Source organism: Chelmon rostratus, chromosome 2, assembly GCF_017976325.1.
Source record: "Chelmon rostratus isolate fCheRos1 chromosome 2, fCheRos1.pri, whole genome shotgun sequence".
Taxonomy (NCBI): Eukaryota; Metazoa; Chordata; class Actinopteri; order Chaetodontiformes; family Chaetodontidae; genus Chelmon; species Chelmon rostratus.
The window spans coordinates 5,086,924-5,107,065 of NC_055659.1; the positions used below are offsets into that span (position 1 = coordinate 5,086,924).

Sequence of the window (20,142 nt, forward strand, 5' to 3'; positions counted from 1 at the left end):
CACCTAAATAAGCTATTGTGCTGTCTGTGAATTTTTTGCTGGGTAACTTTTCAAATTACAAAGCATTCCTGGAAATTAGACAATGAATTAGAGAGCAATGTAGTGCTGTAAGTAGGTCAAACTCATAGTATTTATTGGGGTGGAAGAATACAGAAGAATAATAATTGTTGTTAAATGAAACAGCTGCTAAAATCAGCTGGTTTGATTGAAGGACAAAACAGACTTAAATCACATGTCTTATGCTTTGAAAATGAACATACAAGTAAATACAACAATAACTTCATTTAATCCCACCTTGACCTATTTAAACATTGAAAGCACCCAAACATTTATGTATTCCACAATGGTGGATTTAATGGTGGAAAATCTCAAACAGCCAATGTGAAAGATGCAGGTGGAGGCTTTGTTTCATTTAATCTCATCAGATGTTGCTAACAGCATACAGCTAAAGCCCTGAATTTTGTTTCTGCATCATGTGCATGACCTTACATGGTGTGTAGTCTGCATGTGGATGCCTGCACAATACCGTGACCCCCGGACTATGACCCTTTGGCATGAATATGCAACCTGATGTCACAAAATCTGGGATAGAAGTATTTTTGGGAAATTTTTTAATGAAAAACAAACTAAATCAAAAGTTAACAAAATTGAATGTGTTGTTACCGACAAATAAATAACAGAAGACAGACAAATAGGCAAATTATCACCATTTTAATGCAAAGTTTTATTCAACAACCTGCATGCATCTGCAGAATCAAACATTGTGTACTCCTGATTGGTTAATCAATACCTTCTGCCACCAAAAATAGTGAATAAGCAGCATCTTGCATTTCAGTAACATTTTGTCTCTGCCAGTAATTTTGTCTAAAAAAAAAATTAACATACCTCAGCTGAAATACAATGAGATAAAGCAACAAAACAGGTGCAATAAACTACGCAAACAGGCAAGAAAGCGCTTACATTAAAGTAACATGATCAAAGGCTAATTGACTTATAATAAACATTTTCGTCAAAAGATTAAATCAAACCTAAATCTGGTTACCACAAAACATGGCACTTTTAAGATAACTTCTACCCTCTGACTTGTCCTTTCTAAGGACACTTTCTCATAAATTAAAAACAAAATCTCAAGTGGCTCATGGGCACTTGAGATTTGTTAAAACCTTCATTTAAAAAGGCAAAGCATTTAAACTTCCTTTAAACGCTTTACATTAATTTAATTTAGATGATTCAAAGCAGTTTACAAAAGTGCATTCAACCTCCTTCCCTTTCCTCCAGCCCATCCTGACGACCACCTGTCAGGCCACAGCTCTCACTAACATCTCACCGTCGTCAGTATTTTCTTCATCATTGATCTGCAAATTCACGAGTTTATCACGATGTAGCACTGACTTACTGGAAACTAAAACCTGAAGGTCCCAGGAAATATGTTTGGTATCTGCCCAACAGTCAGGCAGTGATTTAAACCTGAAGGAGCTGAATTTATTCTCCTCAGTAACAAGACACAGATGATACACTTACGTAAATCACTGATTAAACAAGATAATAAATGATGGAGGGGTAAAAAGAAAATGTGGCTGGCTAAACTTCAGACACGCTGTAGACACACCTCCTATATTATATATACTGAGTAAATGACAGTGCCAGATTGTTTTAGGAAATTACTGAGTCTTTTTAGAAAATGAAGCTATATATATGTTGAATGTCTCAGTTTGGAACCTGGACTGAGGCCTGAGCAGCACAGACAACTGGAGGAAGTCATAAAATACTGAGGGACAAACGTACAGGTTGTTGGTTTGGCTTTTTTCCTGGGATTTTCTGACACTTAACAATGTGTGAATCCATATAATTAAGATTACATGAAATGGTTGATATTGGCCCTGACAATAACACTGTTATCACAACAATATTGTGCAAGGCTTCATAAAATATTTGATACCCATTGTAATTAAAGTATGGTTGAAAAAATGTGTAAAAATAAAGCAATATATAAACTTGCTTGAGCAAAGGTCCTATGTATGCGTGCTAAAAGCTCTAAGTAAAATAAAAACTTTATTCGTGAGTTTCTTTGCTGTGCTATAAGCAGTACACCCTGTAAGATTTTAAGAAGGTTCATTGTGGTGCAGTCTTGTGTGATAAAGTGCTTTCATGCAGTGAGTTTAAGGCAAAGTTACAAACCAAGGACTAGAAGTGATTCACCTGGCACAGTGTTCACTTTGAGTGGTTTTCTTTAGCATGAAGTTTTGTTCTGCTTGCTTGGAGGTTGATCGGGCTGCAGCTGAGGTTCAGCAGCGAGGGTTGCCCATTCGGCAGTAACAGACAGTTCTGAAGAGCCGACACTGGCAAAAGGCACAAACATCGCAGCACACGTTGGTGGGAGATTTACAGCTTCCCCCCATGGGAATGCAGTTAGCAGGGGGAGGGGGGTGCTTCTTCACGCCAAATTTGTTCTGAGAGACGAGGAGAGAGAGAGAAATGGGAGATCATACCATTATCGGAACAGTGAGCAACATAAGGTAAAGCAGAGAAGATGAAGATATACATTTAACCGCAGTATGTGACGACAGAGAAAATCTGATTATCTCAGCTCAAAAGGTCTGCTTATTAGCTTCTTCTCAGCTTTTAGCTGCACCTCATGGTCAAGACCATGATCATGACCATGAGAAGCAGCTGAAAGGTGAGTAAGTGGAGCTTTTAAATTGAGATTATTCATGCGTTTATGAGTTATATTAAAGGATAACTTTCGTTTTTTACAACCTGGACTTTATTTGTAGCAAATAAGACCATTTACTCACCCAGAAAACTTTGGTGGCATTTGGAGTCGTTTTGAAGAGATTAGCCCCAGAGGAGCGGCGCGTATATCCGTATAATGCGAGTAATCGGGGCACCCGTGTGTAGCCTCTATAAACGCATAATCTGCGGCGAAACTCGTTCATATTCCAATATTTTGTTATGATATGCTGGTGGCCGATGACTTTGTTTACGATGGACGTCCTTACCGTTTTGAGCCAGAGTACACGGACGAGGAGCTCGTTAAAAGGAGGACGCAGAGGCAGAGAGAGGAACAGCTGGCCAAACAACAACAAACGGCTGCGCGTCCACGAGTAGACGGTAACTGGTGGTGTTCTTGTGGACAATGTTCATCGATGACAACAGATGAGGATGTGTCAATAAACGTCTGTATCACAACACTGGAGGATTTCTGCGCAATGATAAACCGGGTTGTGGTGGAGACGTTTTTTCATGTCCCTAAAGTGAACTGGAAGACCCAGCCAAAGCCTGCAGGACCAAATGGGCAACTTTCGATTGAGTAAGTAGCTTACACACATGTATAGATTGTTTATTTGCCTTGGTTTTGTTTGCCAGAAGTTTATCATTGCGTGGAAATCCTCCAGTGTTGTGACACAGACATTTATTGACACATCCAGACGCGTATCTCCTGGCCTCAAGTCCCACTCTGAGCAACAGAGCCATTCCTCCTCTGTTGTCATCGATGAACATTGTCCACAAGAACACCACCAGTTACCGTCTACTCGTGGACGCGCAGCCGTTTGTTGTTGTTTGGTCAGCTGTTCCTCTCTCTGCCTCCTCGTCCTCCTTCCAACAAGCTCCTCGTCCGTGTAATCTGGCTCAAAACGGTAAGGAAGTCCATCGTAAACAAAGTCATCGTCCACCACCTCAGAGTCGGAAAAATATTCATCCATTTTGTGAAAAATAACAGTCGCAAACTACAGCTAAACTAGCCGACCGCCGCAGAGTTAGCCGTGTTGTGGCTGGTTGCTCGCAGTGCGCGCCGCTCGAAAATGACGTCATCCACGTCAGAGGTAGTTGTCTAGAGACGCTGGATGTTGATAACATGCCACCACGGGCTCAGAGGGGAATAGCACCAGCATATCATAACAAAATATTGGAATATGAACGAGTTTCGCCACAGTTTATTCGTTTATAGAGGCTACGCACGGGTGCCCAGATTACTCGCATTATACGGATATACGCGCCGCTCCTCTTGGGTTTATTTCTTCAAAACGACTCCAAATGCCACCAAAGTTTTCTGGGTGTCTAAATGGTCGTATTTAATGCTACAAATAAGGTCCAGGTTGTAAAAAACGAAAGTTATCCTTTAATTTAGAAAAAATACAGCCTTTTCTGAGGGGGGGGGGGGCGTACCTTCTTTTGTTTCTTTTTTTTGTTGTTCTTGTTTGCTGGTTTAGGCAACTCTGAAATAGAACATTAGAAAATAGCAATTTTTTTTAGTACTTTCACAACAGAAAAAAATGCATCATCAGCGTACATGCTCATAAAAGCCTCTTAATTGATAGTAATAGTGTTTCGCATCAAGCTACAAGCCAGTCCCAAAAGGTACAGAAGGCACAGCATCCAATCAATCAATGTGTGCTGGAGGATAGCCTGCCGCAGTTCATGCTGCTACTGTTTAGTTTCTCGTTAGTTCACCAACTATCTTGCAATTTGTGCACATTGGTTAACTTAGCCTTTCAGCTAAAAAGCTAAAAAGCGTAAAATTTGATTTCATTCCATGACAGTCTGATGGTCTGGCTTGTAGCCTCCTGCGTTTGTGTCTCATCAGGAAACACCAGTGTGCAAGTATAGCATACACATGACCAGGAACGTTATCAATGCAACATTATGAATTGAATGAATTATAGAAATTGGAGACATTTAAATGGTGCCATTCAATCTGGACTGCAAGTTTACAAATTAAATGAAAACATTAAAGCTTAAACTCATAAACTTACCTACAATAACTACAGGAGGGGGGTCTGTCTCATGGCTTTGAGACAGAGCGGTAGATACAACGACCCTGTTGGTGGAGAGTCTCTCATCAGGAATCATGTGGGCAGAGCCAAGGAAGTAGTCTGTCACAGCGAGGACAAAGCAGCCGAGCAGCAGGAAGGCATGCATCTTTCTCTAGAACAAAAGTAAAAAGAAAGGAAACTTAGGCTAAATGTTTGTTTTGACAGTATGAAGCTACACTTTCCCAGCAGGACGTTACCACTTTGTTACCAATGAGAAAAAAAAAGATAGCTTAATTTTTTTGCATTAGAAAATTAGAGTAGGAACACCATAACCTTGCCTAAATTCCACAACATTTTAATCTTGGTTGAGGTGCAAACTTACAGTGAGGATTTCAGCGTAGCTAGCCTTGTTTCAGTGCTACATCTTTGTGTGATCTAGTGGCATTTTATCATCTTTCCCGTTATTGAACAGCTGTCAAATATACTGGCTTCATACAGTTTATGTAATGCTTTGAGCTACAAGCTAATGGCAGAATGCTATCATTCTCACAATGGCATTGTTAACATGCTGATGTAGAAAGGGGTTTTGTGTGTTAGCATGCTAACATTTGCTAATTAGGACTAAACACAAAGTACAGCCTAGGCTGATGGGAATGCCATTAGTTCTGGAGGTGTCTGGTCAAAGTATTTTTTCACTTGTTGATGACGCTACATGAAGCAATATGGGATCACTCAGGACATTTGGTTTATCCTCTGGAGAACATGAATGTTTGTACCATTTTTTATGGAATTCCATCCGACAGTTGTCAAGACATTTCACTCAAACCTACAAATGTTAACCTCATGGTGGCGTGTGATGAAAAATCACCAAAGTCAGCAAGCATCATTTTCTAGGCACATTGGATAACCGTACAAAACTGCATTGAAATCCAGCAATGTTGAGATATTTCAGTCTGAACCAAAGTCGTGGACAAACTGATGCACCACATTGTTAGCATGGTTAGCGTGGGTTAATGGAGTAGATGAAAACAAAGTCATGTAGAGGATGCCACGAATAAGAAACATGAAGAGAGAGATAATACGAGAGGTTGAAACCTCTTGGCACTGCTGAAGATCAATGAAAGTAGCATCAGGCCTGACAACTTGTTGAACTAGCATTGCCCAACACAGGGCTTACTCTGTGAGACCCCGTGATAGTACTGGTGGATCTTTGTGAGTCGCTAGAGATATTTTAGTCTGGACCAAAGTGGTGGACTAACATCCATAGAGGCACACATTGCGGTCCAGGGTATCTCAGGACTCCAGAAAGACTAGCGACCTCTTTGTGAAAGCCAATGAGGATCCAACAGAGAATGAAGAATTTCAAACCTATTTGAAGCTGTTTGATTGTTTCAGCAGACTGACAATATCAGACATCATCTTTGTGTAGTCAAAGACAGTACGATGAAGACCTGCTCTGCTCACCTGTCCTCAGCATTATGGAATTTGAAAGCAGGTTTACAGTGACAGTCTGACTTCTGCTGCTTTTTGAGTCGTTCCGCTGTGTGTTGCTGAAGTTTGATAAATGCCAGGTGGTGTTTCGTTGAAAAAAATAACCGGCCCTGATGCTTCTTTGTAAATCTGACACACAGTTCTTGTTGTAGATAATTTCACGTTCTTATTTGCTACTTCAGTCCTCCTTTTCCTTTTGTCTCGTCCGATAATGTTGCTGCCACAGGCGACTTTACGACGTTACTGGCTGCCTCAGACGTTGCAGAAAATAACACTGATCTTGATCTGGACTTCGGCTGGCCCGCTCAAAGCAGAAAGTGTCTTGTTATGGCAACAACTGCAACTTTAAATCATGCATCATGTGACTGGTTCATTTTATAATGACTGTAATATCCAATCTGATTCATGATTTTGCCGGACCGCTAAACAATTTCCTTTCATTTGGGAGTTGGGGCAGTGGGAATTTCAGGGATATTCAGATATTTTTTAAATGTATATGCAAATTTTTATAGGCATCCCATCCGGAAAGGACCTTAGGATAGACTGACTTTGTCCAAATAGGGGATAATTAAAACCAATTAAAAGTGCACCAAAACCGGCAGGAACATGATGCTCCTGTATTTAAGATCAGCAATAGGCCTGCAAAAAAACAATTAAAATGTTGTCTTTTGACGATTATGATTGGTGAATCCAGCCCTCACCTAAGGGAAGACTGAGACTGCGGATAAAAACAGCCGAAATGAGTTTTCTCTGTAGAGTGACTGGACTCACCCTTCGACATGGAGCGAGGAGCTCAGACATCTGGAGGGAGCTCAGAAAAGAGCTGATGCTCCTGCACGTCAGAAGGAGCCAGTTGAAGCGGTTTCTGGCATCTGTCTGATCAGGCTGCCTCCTGGGCACCTCCCTTTTGAGGTTTTCCAGGCAGAGACCCCGGAGAGACCCAGAACACACTGGAGGGATTATACATCTCCTTTGGCCTGGGCGTACCTCAGGATCCTCCAGCAGGAGCTGGAAGATGTTGCCGGGGAGAGGAACATCTGGACTACCTTGCTCGGTGTGCATGTGTTGTTTTACACTGGCTGTTATCTTCTCTTTCTTTCTGTCCTCCTGACAGAGGATGATGAAGATAAGCACAGCACTGTGGGAAGTGTAGCTTGAGCTGCTAGGTAGGGTTACCACTTTGAGGCCAACACGAAGGTTCAGCCAGGCTGTGTGTTATTTCTTTCTTTCTGTTTTTCTGCTGTTTCAGGTTATTGGAACGCCACCAGACAGTCTGTTCAGTCTCATGCTCTTGTTTTTTTCTCCCGGTCGAGCACCACTGATCTTCATCCAGACTTTTATTGTAATTTTCTACGTTTGAAACTTCATCTAGTGTTTAGTTGTTAAATCTCGTCTCTTGATCATTCTTTTCCTCACAGCAGGATGTTGTTGAGGCTGCGTTTGATTTCATTTGGTTCCTGGTTTGTTGGCTGCAGTCCTTGTTTTGCATTACCAGAGGGTAGACAAAATAATGTAAACACCACCTGTAAAGGGATTTAAAAGCTGTAGTATGGAAAGGTTAGGTTTCAGAGCTTTGTTATGTGGCAATAATGACTTTTAATCAGTAATCAGCCTTTATTCATCGGTTTGATGCAGCATCACAAAAGTTAACAATTTCTAATTTTTCTAACATAACTATCATGCACAGAGAAATTGTGAATTATTAATATTTTCAATGATATACAAGGCAGATTATTTGTAATATAATAATAATGTAATACGTAAATAAACTGTAATATGGTTTTATTTCTTATATTTTGGGCAGTATTTTTGTGCATAAACACTGATTTTGTTTTTTACAACCTTTAACTGTTCTATAATAATACTCTGACTGACCATCACTAAAGTTTTATAGGCGCATGTGTCACTGTAGAGGGTCAAGAGACTAAATTTTGTGTTTTTCATAAGTTGTGCCAATACAGTAATATTATTTTGAGATAATTGGGGAAGGATATTGCAGTATTGTATTGTCTTGCACAAGAGGAAGGTCCAAAATATTCTATATTCATATCTTGCTATCTCGCTTTTGCTCCTACTTCTTTTTGTACAGTCTCAAAAACAAAACTCCATCTTGGGCAAAATCATCTGCGCCTGAACTGCAGCTGCTGGGAGAAAATGTTGAACATCATGACAAACACAAGCTCCACAGTCCACAGCCTGCAACTAACGATCAGAATATGACAGTATGACAGGCAGGATAGGTACATCGATATATGAATGATATGTGCTTTCCCTGTGACGTCTACAGTAGTGATGATTAATGGTGCCCCCCAAAAAATAAAGTTGCTATCGGTGAATTCCTCTTGAAACATTTGGAAAACGTTGCAGCGGTAACATGTGGAGTTCAAAGGTGTCGTATGCCATTATTAATCTGACAAAAACCCCAAAACTGGGGGGAAAACCCTGACACATGCTCTGGACCATGCGTCCATTCACTTAAAAGATTTAACGTTTTGATTCATTTTTCATCCATGACAACTTTGCAATCGATTGTAAGTGACGTGCAGCTGACCACAGTCACTCTTCTCTGTGAAACAGGAAACAACAGACTCTTTGCAGCACCTCTGAAGCCCGCAGGGGTTCAAATGTTTGATACTGAAAAAACTGGATGGGTGGAGTATCACTCTGAGCTTTAAGCAGTTCCTTTGAAAGCAGTGGAAACATCGAGCAGGAATGTCACACACATTGTATTTGTCAAATAGTACCTCAATCCACCTTGATACGTCTCCTGCGCAGCGTCTGGTTCGACTTTAAAGCATCAACAGAGGATCAGAGTGGCTGTTTTTCATGAGGTTTTGGAAACCATGCCTCAGCGCGTTGATCCTTTTCAAAGCGGAATGATTTAAAGAGGTGAAACAATGACAGAAAACTCAGCGGGGAAGTTAACATGCAACAAAAACGTGCAGATGTGTGGGCAAAACACTAAGTCAAAAGTCGAGTTGCTCTACATGCTGCTGTCCAGATATGAGACGCAGGCTGTAAAACAGCGGGGGGAAGAAAATATCTTATCATTAGATTATCTTCTAAGTAGAAACATTAAATCATTCCGCGCGATTTGCAGATAGAGGCTCAGATAGTATTTATCCATCTATCTTTTGACCTGCAAATCCTCAAACTAATGCTTGTTTATGTGACGAGAGAAAAATCCTGTCTAGACTTCAGGGTTTCCCGTCAATCCCGACCTCGATGTGATATTTTCCAATTAGCTTAAGGAGCAAAAAGCTGCAGGGAGTCTCACTTCAAGTCTGATCGGTACCAGATGGACGTGGTGCTACACAATCAGCAAATTTTACACTATAACAAAAGAAGCACTGATGTTGCTCTGCAATGAAAAGCCTGGAAAGCTCCACAACTGCAGTACTGCAGTATGTACTCCAAAATTAATGACAATATGTTCCAGTTCAGGTGTAAACAGCGGCGCAAAGCTGAGACGTATTGCTTTGAAAGGCTGATATTTCACAGGAAATGCAGCCTTTGTCAAAGTGCATCACCAGCGAGAAGAGCCAGAAAACACCCCCGATCACCTCGAATGACTCCGAGGAGGGCTGTGAGGAAGAGTGATCCAAAAAACCGTGACCGTCACCTCCGGCCGCACCAAGCAGAACTGTGAGGCAGCTGCGAGGTCAGGAAGTGTCTCTGATTCTGTGTCTCCTGTGAAAATGCTGCTTCTGGCCGAGTGGTTATGTGGTGCTGAATGGAGAGCTCCTGCAAAGAGCAGTTTGCACATATCTTTTAAGAGACTGCAACGGTCTGTCACTACGGCGACAGGTTATTACTGAAGAGTTAATGATACATCGTGGTGGTTGATTATAGGTGCATCTTTAGGTTTGGGCTGCACGTGTTGCCTCTTTTTGCTGTTTAATAGCTGCAGCACAGCGGCTGTTCACTGGAATCTGTTTGACTAGATCATCATCATTATCATCATCATCATCATCTCAATCAGGCTGTTTTGCTGATTCGCTTCAGGCATTACTACTCGACGCTTGTCTGATCTCGTGACTTGTTTTGTCACACGCCGAGTGTGCTACGTAACGTGTGCACCCACACATGGTTGCGCACACTGACAGGAAACATTTTTTTCTGCATGACGGCTCCTCGGAACTGGACGCATGCTCCGTTTGTCCTCCCAAGCAGAAATCAGCATTATCATTGTTATCATCATACATTTTCATTATTCTTGTTAGTGGATTAATGTGTGCTTCATCCAAATGTGAGTGCATGGAGTGCCATGTTTTAATTATGGGAAAGAACTGCCTCTGTTTCTGATGATGTGAGCAAAGTGCGCCCTCTGCTGGTGATCCGTCAGACTGGCTTTGAGTTGTGTCACAACGTGAGTGACGTCAGCCTCTCGACAGCTTTTTTTTTTTCTTTTTTTTTTTAAGTCAGCAGGCTTCACTTCAGACAGCATCTGGCTAGCTTGGTTTAAGCATTAGCAATTATATTTCTCTGTGGAAACGGACATAAGAAAGTCGTTTACCAGCAAAAAAAAAAAAAAAAGCTCACTTAATGAGGATGGTCGCTCAACAAGAATCAGCTCCCTCTAGCAGTTTTGTGGATTGCAGTAATAAAACAGGAAATAGCGTTGACGTCACCGCTGAGCTAGCAACAGCAGCAGAGGCAAGTGCATCTCCCCTCTGCTCGCCTCCACCACCACCACCACCTGGGCCTGGGTCATCGCTTAGCTGGATGGCAGCTGTGCATCTGTTTGCAGCCCTTCTAACGAACCTCATCTTGGAATATTCAGCAGTGTAACTCCAGATGAACCCAGGGTGGAAACCCTGCACAGGTACAGCTGGAGAGTCGTCAGTTTTGGCTCTTCTCAGGGAGGAAATGCACTTTTGCCAACACTCATATTAGTCGTATAATTTCTGTTTCTGGAAGAATTTTTTCTTTTAAGTGTGTTTGCCAATGATGATCAGATTAAAAAGTCCCCTGAGCTGCACGGCGTCATATTTTTGCTTGTTTGATGTGTAGTGCTGTCTGTGGTGCTGATGCAACGCAGCATCAATGTCTTTGTTTTAATAACTGAGGCTTCAGCATGCTTGTGCTTGTATTGTGAGGTCTGATAGTGGGGTGAGACCACATGACTTTACCATACTCTGCCATTCTAACAAATAATAGGCTGCACCATCAATTTTCCAATTTTCATCATTAATATCATATCATGCTGGTCTGTTAAGATATGAATCTCTGTAATCTTCGACTATTAAATATGAATCTGTTGTTGCATTAAAAAGTCTGAAAAAATGACTTTTTACAGGGCCTGTAAAAAAACAAATGCCCAGTCTGTTACGTTCCTCTGGCGCCGGGGCTGGTGTGTGCATGTGCACATTTATATACACTGCACATGAAACACACACACACACACACACACAGGAAAAAAACAACTGTTTCTGGCAGAAAAGTGAATATCATAATTCTAATAATCCAGAATAAATGGGATTCAGATGATTTGAAAATTGTAAAACTTTTACAGCAGATTAACTGCAGTCCTGTTTGTGGTTTTACAGGAAAAGTGGAGACGCAATCAAATTCCTCATACCTTTCTCCTCTGATCACAGTTTCTGCTGGACGAGACCAGATGGTTGATCAGCGAGCAGCACAGAGCGAGCAGAGTGACATCAATGTTTCCACTAATGACTGTAAATCATCTGATTATTTGTAAACTGGCATCATTAGCCCTGATTATGTCCTGTCAATGTAAAAGGGATTGCAGCTGTGCTAAAGGGGTGCATACTTTCATTAGATTAGGTGCCCTTTTATTAGATTACAGTCAGGAAAGTACAGTAGGTGAATACAGCCCATGGCAGCAGAGCAAGCAGACAGATGGTATCAGTTTCAACAAATGTGTCTGTAAATAATTGGCTCTCGCCGGCAAACAGCAGTTTTCAGAGCGGTGTGATAATTCTAATACTCTGACTGATAGTAGAAATCAAGCTAAAAAACATTTAAATGTCCATTTAAGTTGCTGAACATCAGCAAAAAGAAGGCAAATGCGTTTTAAAAAATAAACATTAAAGGTTCGTGTACGACGGAGGTTAAAAAAGTTAAATGAAACTTTATTTAACCCAACAATCTGAACAAGAGGCCAGTTCGTACATCAAAGATGGTCAGGCAGGGTTTTCTGTCCACACAAAGACAAAACATGTGACTCGTACCGTGCAGAAAGTAATATTTTCTGAAGAAACATGTCGAGGAAGCTGTGGTGTAACTGGGGGAAGAATAACATCAGAGCGCCGCAGCAGCCTGGTTCTCATTTTGAAATAATTTTGCAGTAATTTCCATCACCGTGGAAGTTGGCAATAAAATTGGGGGTCCTTTTTCAATTGATCAGAGGTCGCTGGCTCCACTTTCACACACAGGCCCGCTTTACTTGCTTTGCTCTCTTTAAAGTTCACTCGACTTGACTACTTATCTTTTTTTTTAATCTGCTTTTATAATAATAATAATAATAATAAACTAGTTTTTAAAAAAGCAATAGAAAGCTATGTTCATTTAGAGAATAAAAGCAACAAATTTAACAATTTAAAAAACAAACATATTGGAATTTGGTCAGAAACAGAAATACAGTGGGACACTGGTGACACAAGACAATTAAAACATTATAATAATGCTTCTACATTGTAGTGATTAAATACTTCCCCCTTCCCCCTTAAAGAAAAAAATCAGAACAGATACGGACAAATAATTAAAATCCGTCTACATTTAATTTAAGCGGAAACGAAACGCTTTCATTAGTTTTGTCCAGTAAAGGAGCAAACAGCAACGTACAAAGACTCAAAGGTAAAGTTCATAAATCTGAACGACAAAACGTTCGTCAGTGCCTTAAAAAAAAAAAAAAAAAAAACAACTTGACGCCACTTTTTTGTTTGATTTCAGTTAAATCTCTCTCTGCGACGACTGCTCTGACAGTCCAGCTACAGAAACCCAGATCGGAGCTGATCCGAATCTCGGCACGTTCGTTTGTGTCGCAGACGACTCTCACTATGTTAACCCTGGGTTTCGCCTCTCAGGCTGCATGCGGGCGGCGGTTGCTGGGGCCATAGGCAGCCTGAGAGGAAGACGACAGCAGAGTCTGTACTAATGTATGTTTTTATAACAGTAAACCTTTCTCTTTGTACTAATGATGCAAACACAACATTTGCATCATTAGGTGTGACAGATGTCTCTATCAAGGAATAAAAATACAGCAGTTATATTTTCTAATTTAAGCAATTATGGAAAACACAAAAAAACTAATTCATCCTTTAGCTGCATGTTGTGGTTTTTTGCAACATAAAGTTACAAAAGCGCCTCACAGGACTTCTTTGTGATTGCGATTAGGATTGGAAAGAAGCTTGAGGAAAGGTTTGTATCTCGCCCCTTCGCGGAGGACGGCACCTGCTTAGATTTACAGCAGCTCCCACGGATTCCAGCGACGACGCAGTTTCATGCTCGAATATGAAAGAGTTGTCAAAATGTCCTCAGAAAGTTTGAGCAACATAATCCATTTTTCCACCGTTGATCCATGTGTTCAGCATGTTCCAGTAAATGTGCCGTAAAACCAAAACAATGGACTAAAAGAGGTTGGGTGGAGCTGCAGAACTGTACGCAGTCACTGTGGACGTCATGCTTCTATCAGCATATCGTTAAGCAGCTTTGAGTTTTAATTACTTGATTAAATACAAAAAACAAAAAAAGTGCATTGATTAATATATCTTTGAATAATACAGCGTCCGTGACTGTGTCTGTAAACACACTCCTGAGGCGTTCAGGGACATTTCTGGCTCAGTTATTCATATCTTTGGGGACACAGAAATTTACAATATATCACAATTTCAGCCAGAAAAACAGTCAGAAATGTGAAAGAGTTCAGATTTCTTGGCACTGTAACGTCGGTTAACCGTAAACGGGAAAGCAGTGTTTACTAAATTCTGAACTTGGCTCATCAGACCTTTTTTTCCCCCCTTCTTCTTCCTGTGAAAGTTCATACAATTTGGATTTTCAGGGAACGCTGCGGTCAAGTTTTACACCAGTCGCGGAAGGAGTGCAAATCCGCTCGGTCGCGGTTTAGCTTGGTCTCCTGACGAGCGCCAAAAGGAAAAGAGAAAATCATTACGACGGACAAACTTCTGGCCACTCGTCTCCGCTCTTTGTCCACATCTGACAGTCCAGCTTAACCAAAAACACTTTGGAAATGGTTGAAAAACACGCTCACATCGCCAAACAACACAATTTCATTTCAAACGTAAACGGCTCAAAATAAATGTTTTCACTGTTTCTTCATATCATCACAGTGTTATTGTTTTTTTAAATATTTCATATATTTTCTTACATGTTCAGGTTATTTCACTTTTGTATTTCAAACCATCAGCGCCTTCAGGTATATTGTTTTTAGCTAGTATTTCATATAAATAGTATTTTGAATTATAATTTGCAGCACTGCTCACAAGGGCAACCCATAAAACCGCTTCAGACCAAAAGAACGTCAGTGAAAATGGATAAAAACTACAATTATTTTACATCCATGTTCAAAAAGTACAAATCGGTGTGTTTTATTAAGATTTATTGACTTTTACTTTAAACTAATTTTAATTTGTATTTTATGACCCTGTCTAGTGACATTTGTTTTACTGCAATATAAATTAGAACAGCCATCTAGGGGGTCACCATGCCATTTGGATAAGTCTATAAATGGTATTATATGTGTTTTTAGGCGACTCAGTGAATGTTCTAAGGCTTTATATGACTCCTTATAAACTTAATAATAATCCTCAGCACACCACAGCTCCAAATCTCCTGCTTTATAATCCTAGAAGCCGCTGCAGAAGAGGTCAGAAGTCAAAGCCTGCACAACACGCTGCCCTCAGACCCTGGGATCCGAGAGCTGAGGGGGTTTTCCTCTGTCAGTCCTCCAGCTTTAAAGGACGCCCCACCACCCCACCGCCCTCTCACTGTCTGCGTCACATCTATTATCTGCCATCTGGGGCTTCTGCACACTGCTTTCATCTGTCAGCGGCTCCACAGGTTGGCATCAATTCTTCTAATCAGCAAAGTATTTATGAGAAACCTTCTGGGATTCCTTCAGCTCCATTTTGGAAAAAAAAGAAGAATTATACTTAAAACTGCTGCTGTTTTTTCAGCAAATACGCCAGAACTTCAGATAACATCTATGACTTCCATGTTAATAATAACACGCCACAGTTGTTTTTTCTCTCTCATGCCATCCTGCACATTAAATCCACTATCTCACCGTACACACTGTTGACGTTTCATTTCTCATGTCAGGGTTTCAAACACACTCCGCAGTGTGAGTCTGAGCCGGACAGACCGGTAAAAATAGAACAACAACAGAAGGAGTTTCATCTTACAGAGTAATGTGATGCAGATTATATTCCATTCCATTCGTGCCGTAACGTCTCGGTGCCAGCAGGTACCAACAGGGAGTTTCCTGCAGATAAAATATGTCTGCTTTTCTATTCTGCTCCAGCATGTTTGGAGACAGCAGCGTGAAAATAAACAACGGCGTGAAGGTCGGAGGAAAGAAAGAGAGCTGAGCCGAAGCGAAACTGGAGTGATGAATTTGTTGCTGCTGTTTTCACTTGATTCCTCCGACAGGAGCGTCCATCATCCTGCACCTCCTGTTTCACAGCGCGTCAGAGACGAGTCGCACCTACGACCTGTCGACTGACGCGGTTAGCACCTGTTACCGTTTCCCGTGACCGGAAACCCGTCACGTCCGTTTACGAACGACTCGTTAATTCCTGGCGTCATTAAAACATTCAAACTCGCAAGAAAGAGTTTGAAAAACGAGCCAATTAGCACCAGCACCGCTGGCCTGTTCGCGACAGGGGATTAATCCACCGCGCTTACGTGAAGCTTATAAGTGCGATATTTGGCGATATAAGCGTTACACAACAAACGTGCTACTTTAAGGCTTTAATTCCTGCGTTGCTTTTGCTTCAGTGTCTCACAGTCAACAAACCCCCCGAAAAGATTAAAAGCAACAAGGTGTGCCACCTCAAGCTCGTTGGTTCGCATTGAAGATGTAACTCCTTAAAGCCGCTCACAAATTTTATTTCCCAAAATGTGCTCAGTAATTTCCTAAAACAGCCGCTCGCGCTACTTTCTAGTTTCCCAAACGGAAGGGAATAATTCCTTTGTTGAGGACTATTTTCAGCGGTGGATTAATCCACATTAGGTGCTCTTTCGTGCAGCAGGACGGTATGTGTGTGAGGCTGAGTCAATATAAACTACAGTGTGTGTGTTCATGCGAATGGAGGAACATGCGTGTGTTTTGTCTTTGTACAACAGTGGAGCTCGATGGCACGGATGAATAAAACCCACCACGATGCACGCACGCTGCTTGTCGGGAGATCATTTGTTGAGATGAAGAAAAATACAGAATATTACCAGACTTTTCCTTTAAACATTACGTAAACAAGAGACCCGGTTTCTGTGCAACCAAGTTTCTAATAAACTTTTAACATGTACGAATGTGCACTGAAAGACCCGAGACACTGCAGTGAAACGCTGCCGTGAAGCTGTGCAGCAGGAATCAGAATAATTACATTCAAAGAGCCTCTAAAAGCGTAAAGGAGTCAACTCAATTCATGCACACAGTAGATGCTCTTTGAGTACAGCACACACACACACACACACACACACACGGTCAGGAAACAAGGTCTTCCACCACTAACGCACTTCAATAAATACGCTCCATTCCAAAACTATTACAAAACCTGCTGCATGTTTGCTCAGATTTCACAGTAACGTGAAAATGTGTGGTCTAATTTCCTGCGTACCGTTATCGTCCAGGGCAACGTGCTCTCTTCTGTGCACACAGACGCTCTGATGCAGGAGGGAAAGAACAATGCAGACCGTGAGAGGCCTGTTCCTGTTGACGCGTGGTTCACGTTTAGATTTAAATCTGTCTCATTTGTCATTTCTACGAAATTTCGCACAGTACCATTGTTACCATTTCTTTAGCATTTGTTCCATCAAAACAGCAACGGCTGCGCGGACAGAAAACAGCTCCTCTGTCAGACATTTAAGGCGTAACAGAACAGGCCTCGCCGTATGCTGAGCGGGGTTCAGATGTGCTGCTGTAGCGGCTGTTCGACACCAGAGACCGAGCGTTTTGATCCTGAATCTCTGAAAATGTCACATATGACCGTTTCAGCGTGCTCACAGCAAAGGATGCGAGGCGTCCGTACATGACAGACCGACTTTGATCTCTTTTGTACCGCAGAAAGAGTGAGAAGCAGCGCTGAGTAAGTGTTTCACATCTGGACATAATTGCTGGAAGGTCAGAGGAAGATCATATCTATTCTCTGAACGCTCCTTGTTAGATGCCGATTTAGAAATCGAAGCCTCAGTTGCACTTTTTTGTATCGGAATCAGCCAGTGACCGAAAATTTTAACCATATGTTTCACCCATCCCACAGTGCGCAACACACACACACACACACACACACACACACACACACACGCTAGCATCACCTCGTTCTCTGGTGTTAATTGTGCTGTAGGCATCGTTTCTGTGTTCCTCGTGGCATTCTGTTATTGTGAAACGGAAAAAAAGGAACCGTGGGAAGACACTTAACAAGGTCTCACAGGGCCTTGTGCTTTAATTGTAATTCACGTCTTATTTTGTTGTGTCGCACACGGGACGAGCGTGAATAAAAAACAAAAGCGTGTTTACTGCACGCTGCCGCTGGCCGGCTCTCCTGCGGTCATGTTTTTTCACCTCGAGGCCTCAGCAGGACGAACGGCCGGAGGAAAAGCACCGATCACGTTTCTGAGGGCCTCAATCAACCATCAAGTCGCTGGTTGGAATGATGATGTTTACCCAGAATTCCTCATAACAAACATCACGCAACACAGCAGGCACCGACCGTAAAGCTACATCCCCACTGTTAATGTTAATTAAGCCATATTCACTCTAAAAGACATCATTGTTCATTCTTTATTACATTATTATATGAAGTTATTTAATTAAAAAATACTATCACAACGTTATTATGCGGCTAAATCATTAATTATCATTGCATAACTAGCTTATACAAGATGCACAACAACAACAGTCACAGCTCATAAAACGTCACACAACGCAAACATTATTTGAAATCTAATGATTTTTAACTGCCGTCATCAAATGCTGAAAAGACAACTCACGCGCCTCACCTTTTTAAGGGGATTTTAAGTATCGTGCGGCGCCAAAGATGTTTTCTTTTGCAGCGGAGAGCCGGGCCGGCGTGCAGAAGACAAGCGGTGGATTCTTTGTGCGTTCACATTAATGCTCATTTATTTTTACGTGCGCCTTTACAACAAGGCGGCAGAGAGTGTCTTGTGTGCGGTATCCTCATTAACGCGCCGGTTTGCAAATGCAGTGATTGCAGTCATGACGCATCAATAAAACTTTTACTGGATGTGAAGCACATAACGTTTTATTGACTTTTACACGGATCTATAAAAGGTTTGGCTGCAGCTTCACGGCGCCATGATCATCGTTTTAAAACACTCTAAACGTATTTGTGGCATTGAAAATACACTTTCAAAACAATATTAAAAGCTAAATGTCATACATGCACATCTCAAATTGTGCTACGGACGACGACGTGCTTTGGTTTAAAATAAAGTGTAGAAATGAACCCTGAACGTTACGTTTTACAGTGCAGGAGTTTCGACATCTGCCCAAAACCTTTCAGCAGTTTAGATCTGAGAGAAATCAGCTGTAGATGTGAGAGTAACAACATGCTGCCACTGCTGATAAAACTCCTTTAAAAATGAACTTTCATTCACTCGTGTGGACGAGGCTGCTGGCTTGCTGATACGGCAGATCGCAGTCGACAGATGGAGCCCTGACAGCATCGATGCTTTGTTTCACACACAATCAGGAAAAATGCGCTCAGGTTTTTCGACATTATTGCTGCACACGACGCGTTGCGGCGAAGGTATTTAGGCATTTACAGCAGAATCACTTACGGTGCTCGGGCACAATTTACAACCTAATCGACCCCCGGCTCGCTCTCGGGGAGCACGAACGCGTCGAAAAGTCGATCCATCCAAACAGTGGACACACCGAACAGAACCACTCCGCTCCAGCTTACTGCCGATTGATTGGTTTTTCTTCATCAGTGGTCCGTAGTTTTATTCCAGCCGTGAAATGTGCACCGTGCAGGCCACAGCTGGGGAAATCCTCACAAAGCGGGCTGGCACAAGAGGAATGTTTTAACAACCTCACAGAGGACCATTTCCACCAAATTCAGTTGCTTTCCCCCTGACATGCGAGATTAATGCCCGAGGACAGTAAAAGAGGTATGTTTGGAGAGTTCTCACACACACCCCGTGCGCTGAGCGTTTGAGCCTCACATGTCTGCGTGCTGCACTTTCCTCGCCTTTCATGTCCATCGCTCAACCGATTTCCTGAAACCGCTGGAACATGACAAGATAGGATCAAAATTTGCGCTCGCCTTACCTGTGGTTGCCGGGCCAGCCGTCTGTCAGTCTGTCACGTTCTCACTTTCTCGGTTTCTCTTGTTCCTATGACGTGCCGCTTTCCTTTTTCCTGCCCCCCCCTTTTGCTTTCTTGTTACACGTCTTTATTTCTTTGCCTCTTTGGTCCACAAGTTACCACTTTCCTCCCTCCCTTCTTCAACACTTAACTAATTTGTTTTTTTGTTTTTTTTGCAGAGGATATTCTTTTTTGCTGTTTCACTTCTTTCCTCTCAGTCTCGCTCTCTCTCAGTAGAAGTTTTTTTTTTTTTTGCCAGACCTCCTTCTTTACCCCTCTCCTCCGTGTCTTCTTTTATCCCTGCTTAAGTAGCACTACCTTGCCCTGCTGCTGGTAATGAAGACATACCAGGAGGTTTGTACT

At 41.9% G+C, this 20,142-nt stretch overlaps 1 protein-coding gene across 1 annotated transcript; it reads right to left on the reverse strand.

The window, feature by feature from the left end:
* Positions 1–775: 775 nt before the first annotated feature.
* Positions 776–19,848, reverse strand: asip1 (agouti signaling protein 1). The gene is made up of 4 exons (XM_041959378.1): positions 19,744–19,848; positions 4,755–4,926; positions 4,168–4,217; positions 776–2,450 (listed from the first exon to the last, which is right to left on the reverse strand). The coding sequence occupies exons 2-4, from the start codon at positions 4,918–4,920 to the stop codon at positions 2,286–2,288; spliced, it is 381 nt and encodes a 126-aa protein (XP_041815312.1). The 5' UTR covers positions 4,921–4,926; positions 19,744–19,848; the 3' UTR covers positions 776–2,285.
* Positions 19,849–20,142: the final 294 nt, after the last annotated feature.

What these genes read in the sequence shown, in the direction of transcription:
- asip1 (XM_041959378.1), bottom strand. Translation starts at nt 4,920, where the DNA reads ATGCATGCCTTCCTGCTGCTCGGCTGCTTTGTCCTCGCTGTGACAGAC. An exon ending in CCCTCCTGTAGTTATTGTAG is followed by an intron (nt 4,218 to 4,754) that starts GTAAGTTTATGA and finishes GTTCTATTTCAG; the next exon opens with AGTTGCCTAAACCAGCAAAC. An exon ending in AAAAAAAGAAACAAAAGAAG is followed by an intron (nt 2,451 to 4,167) that starts GTACGCCCCCCC and finishes CTCGTCTCTCAG; the next exon opens with AACAAATTTGGCGTGAAGAA.